This window comes from Dicentrarchus labrax, unplaced genomic scaffold, assembly GCF_905237075.1.
Source record: "Dicentrarchus labrax unplaced genomic scaffold, dlabrax2021, whole genome shotgun sequence".
NCBI lineage: Eukaryota > Metazoa > Chordata > Actinopteri > Moronidae > Dicentrarchus > Dicentrarchus labrax.
In genome coordinates, this window is record NW_026136722.1 from 9,983,570 (window position 1) to 9,991,904 (window position 8,335).

The 8,335-nt window shown below is 41.8% G+C and overlaps 1 protein-coding gene across 5 annotated transcripts in view; it reads left to right on the plus strand.

Annotated features, from left to right (window-relative positions):
- cyth1a (cytohesin 1a) overlaps window positions 1-2,242 on the plus strand; it is a 43,109-nt gene extending 40,867 nt beyond the window's left edge. For all 5 annotated transcript variants that reach the window (XM_051387746.1, XM_051387744.1, XM_051387743.1 and 2 more), the window contains one exon: window positions 111-2,242. In XM_051387746.1, the coding sequence (XP_051243706.1) occupies window positions 111-189 (79 nt within the window). In that variant the 3' untranslated portion in view covers window positions 190-2,242. The remainder of the gene's footprint in view (window positions 1-110) is intronic.
- Window positions 2,243-8,335: the final 6,093 nt, after the last annotated feature.

Genomic DNA, 8,335 nt, shown 5'->3' on the forward strand with positions numbered 1-8,335 from the left:
ATGCAAGTGCACCATTTCTAACATGACAGTACCATGTGAGTGCAGCAATTTTCACACTTACGTAATTATCCTTCTCTTACTGACATTTCCCCCTGCGTCTGTGCCCACAGAGCTGCCATCAGCAGGGACCCCTTTTACGAGATGCTGGCAGCCAGGAAGAAGAAGGTGTCGTCCATGAAGAGGCACTAGAGGTGTTCTGCGCTCCAGACGTTGCACTTGACAGAGAAGGGGGGGGGTCCGAGGTGTCTGCTCGCCCTATCTGGGCCGGTGCAGAGGCCACGGTTGAGGTCTGCCTCAGGCTTCTCCAAGGGATTTCTCTAGGATACATACTAAGTCTGGCTTTGGGACTTTACAGGCCAGAAAAACAGGAAGCATGCTGGGGTTTCTAGATAAGTCAGGGCCAAAGCCTCCTCTAACCTCCTGTCTGAATGTCTCTCATTCTCTCTCAGCTTTGTGTGTGCTCTCTTTCTATGAGGCTGAATGGGAATCTTGCTGTGTACCTCAGCAAAAGCCCCTTTGAAGATGCTTTAAAAAAAACCTATTCCCATATACATTGCACACATACACAACATGCATACACTCATGATGCCCCCCCCTCAGCACACATCGTTTAAACTCAGCAGGTCTGACAGAGTGTGGCACCCCAACCAAACTATTGTGAAAGAAAAGTTAAGACCTTTTCTGATGTGCTTTAATATGTCGGGGTAATACGTGTCTATTTTTACAGCTTTTGTCGATTCCTATCGAGTCTTTTGTGTTTGTTTGCTTTTGTAAAAAAAGGTCTTGCAACAGAAACTGCAGGGTGTGGGAGGGAGGGTCTAACTTACCAACTGTTGGTGATTTTATAGGAAAAAAAAAAAGGAAAACAAAAATATTTCTGTTAAAGAAAACAAACAAAAAAAATTGCCACTCAGGAGATTGTTACGATGTTCTGAAACTTTCCATGTCGCCGCTGACGTGGATCCTGTTCACAACACGACAGCCATGTGAGGAATGAAAGCCTCATCTGTGTCCCAGACTGAACTTTTTTATGTTTTCGTAAATGTGAAGCTGCAGTGTGGGGGTGGGGTGGGGTGGGGTGGGGTGGGGGGGGGGACACGACAACAACAACGTACTGCTGCACATGAGGGTGTCTGCATGTCTGGACAGGGTCTCAGTGTTGTATCTGGCTCTTACTGTTCATTTCCTGAAGGTCTTGTAGAGGCACACTGGGCTTCATTTTGAGGTCTTAAGTTGTCTGGAAATTAGAGCTGGTGGCCCCCTTTTTTTTTTTCTCTTCCCCTACATTTTTCTTTTCCTCTTACCAACATAAGACCACTTTCCATTACTGTATCAAAAAAAGAAATGTAATTGTTAGTTACTTTCACTGCTGCACAGTGCCTGGCGCTCTAGATGAAATGTGATGAGAAAAGCTGCTGGTTAGCGACAGTAATTCACAGTTCTCTTCTCCCGGTTGAACATCTAATTTTTGTTTCCTGCCTTTTTAATATACGTTTTCTCTGTAGTTGGTTACCTATTTATTGGTAAAACAAATTACAAGTCAATTTCAGCTTTCAGCCCAACCTCATTGTTGTACAATACTGTGTGCTTCAGGTTGTTTATGTATAAGACATAATATATGACATATTGTTGTAGCGGCTTTCAAGGGGCACAAATAACCGTGTGGTTCATCAAAGCTATGCCTGGAAAAAGAATGGGTTGTCCCCCGTCTCAGGATCCAAAGTCTGATGTGAAACAATACAAAACTACTAGTTGTATGAGGAATGTACCGCGATGAAGCAAAAGATGGAGGGGCAGGATGGCTGATTGGTCACGCTGCGGCAGTGACATGTTATTTTGTCAAATAGCAAAAACTGCATTGAGGTACAGTTTTGCAAATGCAGTCCGAGTTGCGCATCACGCGGTTGTCTTTTCTACTCTCGTCCACAGTCGTCTCTCTTCTCTTCATCTGTGCCTGCTGGTCATTATCCTCACTGCCTGTTTGTTCTGTTTCCTGGTTCTCATCCTCTCTGCTCACTAATCCTAGAGAAATAAGGAAAATGCAAAACAATCATAATTCTAGACAGTATTGGTTTATTTATCAAAGTTGTATATACTTAAATGTATAGTGGGTATTTTGTCTTCATTTTTTGTTTCTTATTAGTTGTGCCATTTTCTTTTGTTATTCTGTTTGATAATGTTTGATTTGAGGTTTCTATCATTACCATTTAATCAAGCTGAAATAAAGACATGTTTGTCACAACACTGGCTGTGTATGTCTTTTACACAACTGCATGCGAACATCATGTTAGAATAGTAAAAGTCCAGCAGGTGGCAGTATGTGATAAGAACTGTTGAGGCATACTGCTGTAAGCAACAACATTAGATGTGCTTTTTTTATGTTTCTCATTAATTTCAGCTGAATTACGAACTTGCCAAATAAAACCCTAATTAAATTACGGGTTTAGTGATGCCACACTGCTGTATGTCCATGAATACTGAATGCTACTTCCATTTGAGGGCAGCCTTGAAATTTAATGATTCCCTCTCCTCACGCAACTTTCAGTTTGCATTGCTCCAACCACATTTACCCTCCATTTTAAAAAAAAACCAATCTCTTGTTACTGTTTAAATCCAGACTTTATTTACAGCTTCATATCATTTCATATCTTTTCACAAGCTTGCTTTTAAAGTATTTATGGCACAAACGTCGGGGCAGCAGGGGAAGGTCGATATTTACAAGTGAATATGTATCATATTAAATGATGCCTGGAAAAGGAATCAATAGAAATGACTTTTTCTCAATGGAACGGGCATGCAGGAAACAGCAGGGCATGTTTGTAGTTCTCAGCATGAAGACTAAAATACAATGACCACATGCATATTTGGATTTCTGTTAATGGGAACTCACTGGAGTCTCACATATGGGTATTACTTTATGAAAAACAAATTACCTTAATCTCACCTGCATACTTGTGATTGTGTGCTCCTTCTTTCATCCTGCAGTAAAAGAGTAAATGCCTCACTGAGACACACACAAAACACTTGTTTTAAGATGACTGTATCAATAAGTAATGGACAACCAGGTTGCAGAAGTGGCTATAAAGTCTCTGTAGTAAAAAGCTGAATAAGTGTTTTGTGCCATTTGTCCTGACTCAAATGCTGTTTTCACTCTTAGAATTAACTGTGTACTTTCTATTAAATGATGAGCCCTCTGCGCAAATCTTCTGAAAAAGCACTTTTTAGCACCTTACATGTGGCAGAGGAGACTGCCATTTGTATAAATATTTAAGCTACAAAAACACCCTTCAAATCAGCTTCAGTCCCAGTTGAACATTCACAGTAAATGCTAAATTGTACTGACACGTGCACTGTAGCTGTAGGGTTGCAGAGTCCCGGGGGTAATGTTGAGCAGGTAGTAATAAGTGCAGTTATATTGTAAAACATAGGAGTTCTCTCTTGGGCAAGAATTTATTCGAGTTGAGACGTGTTTTTCTGTGCAGCAAAAAGCAGAAAAAAAACACAAAAGAAAAACCGAGGAGAATTGCTTTCAAAAGCCCTTTGATCTGAGAGAGATTGCAATCAGACCAAATTATGCCCAAATTAAAGTCTGAATGAATATGCGCTTATTTATATGATATTTTCCTCTGGGCCAAAGCCTGCAGTGTTTTGTGACATGGGTACAAATTATGAAACAATTTGTTCCAGATGTGCATTGAAAAGACATGATACCAAGACGTTTGCAAAACAAGATTCCTGTTTTGCACCTTTGCATTCTGATATTAAAGCAATTTTATGAAAGAAAAAAACAAAGTGGATGGTAAATTACCAGTAATTATTTTTGCACAACTGCAGTCAAACAGTTTTCTGCACTGCTGCTGTAAAACAGGATGATGATACAGAGCAGGGCCAAGGAGGTGACCGTGACTGATGGGAAATGAGAGGCACATTGCCACGGCAAGAAAAAAAAAAGCTGAGAAAAAAAATAACGTTTGAGAATGTGTGGTGGTGGTGAAGCAGCAGCAGCAGCAGCAGCAGCAGGGAAGACTTTTGTTTTTCACCATCTGCGCTGTGCACTTCTCGTATTTCTCACTGCAGCGTGAATAAGCAGGCACATGAAAAGACAATGTACTCGTAAGTCTTCTCTGTGAAGTTGAGGTTTGTGTTCGTGAGAAGGGGAACACGATACACTGTACGGTAGGAGGGGAGGTTTTCATTGCTCTTCACCCAGAATGAGTTGAGAGGGAACAATGGAAGGAGGGTGCACGTACTTTACAGAAAGGAGATCCTTGGAACAAACTGTACCAAGAGGGATTCATCAAGGTCAAATATTCCTCTAAAAAATACAACATAAAGTGGCACAGCTCATTGCCTGACCTCATTGCACTGAAACACACCAGACCACACCATTCACTCATGCTGTCATGTCAGGCCTGCCTGTGAATTCACTCCTCTGTGGTTATGCTGATGAAGTGGGAAAGGCCTGGGCCCTTGCAGGAGCTCTCATAGGCCAGGCTGCGCGGGATCCTCCGTCTCCTCCAGTAAGTGGAGACATGTGAGGCCAGTCGGGCTCCAATTAGGCCCAGACTGTTTCCCAGAAGCGCTGGAGGCCTCCCCCTGCCTCTCAGCCCACCGCGGTGGGAGAAGGGTGCACCCCACGGTGTCCGGACCTGACCTCAGCTGGCATGAGAAGGGCCCTTTCTCGTATGGGCTTCATGCAGTCAAAGGAATGTTACACACACACAGGCGTGCAGACATAAATGCAACACAAGCTGGTGGTGGCCATTTTTCTCCCTAACCAGTTCACAGCTGCACAGAATTTGCTTCAGCAAGTTTTCTTAGTTTTCAGTTTTGCATACATACATGGTGCTTTGAAGTTGATATGTTGATATGTCAGATCACCCCTAACACTACCCTTCTGTTTATGCAAATACAGAAGATTATACCAGTAAAATCTGTGTTTTACGTGCATATACACTTCAGGTTCAGTGTTGACAGATGCATTGTTGCCTTACTGGAAGACTAAATCCTGCTCAAATCACTTCAGGAATCTTGTTGCTCTGCAGAAGGACACTGCGTTCATCCTCGGGGCAGGATTTCTGAGAAAGGGAGTTAAAAAAACAGCCACAACAAAGTCTCTCCCTCCCCTTCCCCCTTCTTCCACTATCTCTCTCCCTATATCTCTCTCTCGCGCTCTCTGCCTAACGCACACTCATAATCACCATGCAAACGCCGTATTTACAGTATATCACAGCATAGTGTTGTGTGTAAGCAAGCTTGTTGAGAGTGAGTTTATAACAGTGATAGTGAAAAGCAGTAAAGGTTTGGAATTTTCTTCAGTGCCGGGAGTAAAATATTGCTGGGATGTGGAATATATGATTTACTGATTTAGTTCAAAGTATTTCCCCACAAACATGCAGTTGTGTAAGTTTGAAAATTGCCCGCAGTACAAAATCCTGCAAAACATCTGATTAGACTTGCTGCAGCAGAAAAGAAAATGAAGATCTATGGCCTTATTTTTAGTTTTTATTTGAAATAACTAAATCTTATATCTGAACATTTAAATGATAAAAAACTGGGCAGCTGCTGTTTGCATGTTCATTTTTTAGTGAACTTGTTCTGAATCTTTTTTTGAAATGAGACTTCCCTAATCTCTCTTCCTATTAAAATGCCATTTTCCTAAAAGCTATTATTTTCTGCTACAGTTATTCCTGTTACAATGTAATCAAACATCCCATTCATAGGTGACACAGTGACCCATATATGAGAATGTTAAAGGAGATAAACAGTGTGAAAACAAACAGGTTCTATCACATCTCCAGTTACAATACTACAATACTTGAAACAGGAGCGTGCTCGAATTTACAATCCAGCCATAAACGATAAACAGCCATGTGTAGCTAATAAAAGGTACTTTAATGATTTAACGGATAGACAATGAACTGCAGTTACTGGCATTCTTGGATTACAACTGAGAAGTGATGCAGCCACCTTAACTTTAAAAGTATTTGTTCCTGAATGTAATCAGTTCAAGGAATTGAATTTGACTGAATAGAATCGAGTTGAGAGATAGACGCTGTCTGAGTGCCACATCAATTAGATTTACTGGAAAGAAGAACCAACTATTTTTTTTCCTTGTGTACAATATTTTTGGTAGTGAATTTGCTGATGGGGTTGGAATAACTGTGTGAACAAGACAGAAGGCTGTTTGTCCCAGCCAGAAAATGGCATTGTGGGATTTGTCTGCACATTCATTGAACTGTGGGTGGCTCTCATTCTGGGAAATCTCAGTAGTTTTTTAAATGTGGTGTGAAAAGAAGCACTTGTTTTTTTCCTCTGGGGTTTTCATGATTATCTCGTGCCTTAATGGAGCGTCCTGTGTACTATCTTGTGTTGATTGCATCTTATTGTGCAGCTTAATAATTACAGGCATGCAGTATTGCATCAATCTCAGATGGGAGTGCTGGAAACTGGATAAGCTTAAGCGTTTTGTGGAACAGGCAGATTGTTTGTTTACATGCAGGTTGAAGGTTGGGACAGACTGTACCCTCCTTCCAAGATTTCTAGCTAAAAACCGGGAAAAAGAGGGACTAGGAGGCAGTGGTTTGGAGAGGTTCCAGAAGAATTTCCTGTCTACAGGGAGTGCCCAGCTACAAGGGGACAAAAGGAAATGCCTTGGAAAAAGAGAGAGAGGCCTGCAGTGCTCCCTCACAGGACCACCTTAATGCAGCACTCTTATTTATTTATTTTATTGTGATTAATGCCTTTGTTACTTTTGGAAAATAATGAAAAGCTGCAAGTAAAAAGAGTCCCATTGAAGTCCTCTTTGTGAAGCGTGCAGTCAAAATGCATATCTGAAATATGTAGGAGAGGCTGTGGAGACAGGAGCTCCTACTGTTGGGCCTCTCTGTGACAGTGAGTTGCTGTTTGCAGAGGTCACAAACCTCAGCATGTAGGAGTTTCACATCTACAGTGCATTGGATTATTGCATCCACTTGTCTGGGAAACAAATAGAGGAGAGCTGGGAAAAAAGAAGAAATGCTTACAGTATATACTGGCGGATGATGCAGCTGCAATTCTATTAGAAGCTATCTACTGTAAATCCAGGAAACAGTCACAGATGATGACTGAGAAGATCAAAGAGCGTTCTTGTAACTCACTCTAGCAGAACTCCGAACAAGAACACACCTGCACCAGTAACAATAGGCTCTATTCAAAACTCCCAATGACTTATAGTCAGTTTTTAATCCCCCCGATATGACTTCATTGGGTCCACCATGGAGACAATTCTTGCATGGTCATCGAAGGCCCAGTCATACGCACATGTGGAGTCATTTACCGATTGAGGGAATAGCTAGGATCAAAGTTTTCCTTTGGGTGACTGGGTAGTATCCTTAAACATCTGTGACTGAGTCACTCCCTTTAGACAATATGGGGTATGAAGGAAAGAGACGGCAGCTCATTAAGAGAAAACTTGCAATCAAGATCTTGCTCCTCTAGAATTAAATGGCATCTTCCATGTAAATACCCTCTGATCCACTAAAATGTCTCTGTCCTCTGCCTGGCACATATCACAGACCTCTATCAGCACTCTTATCTGGACAGTAACCACAAAACTGGTGTGTGAACGTTGCACGTACACACTAAATCCATCCGGAAATGTCAGACTTACTGGCACAGCTCAGGATCAAGTTACTACAACTGTGTTCTAGAGGAAGTGTGCATGTCTGTGTTTGCATGTGTCCATGAGTGTAGATTCATATGGATAAGCATCATATTATTCTATTTGCATGTAAATATTGTATGTATGCATGGGGGGGGGTGCTTTGTGCACAGATAATGCATATGTTCTTTGTATGCCCTCACTTGAGCGCCTTTAAACAAGGTGCTCAGTTAACAGCATCTCCCAGCCAACCTGCTATTATAGTGTAGACAGATTTATTACCATCTGCCCAATGACATCAGCCAGCTATTCCTGGGGTTTGTGGGAATCAAAGTCCATTTTGAAGATCCCGATTATGTCATTGGCTCCCTCTGTCTCCAAGCATTTGATACTGATAAACGGATGGTGGCGGCAGTTGCAGGCGGGCCGAGATAGACGGCCAGCATCAGATCTATCATATTATCTGCCATGATGCAATCTGAATGTTTGAAGAAGCAGTTCATCATGATCTGGACACTGGCCGTTTCAGGGGAAACATGGCAGATATGCATTTTCCAGTTGCTGCTCATGCCATCATGGTGGTATGACCTCACATACTTATTATAGTCGGAATGTTTGAAGATCAAAGAGATACATATTGTACGCCGGCACATGATGTTTTCCTGCATGGTGTTCACGTGGTGTTCGACATTT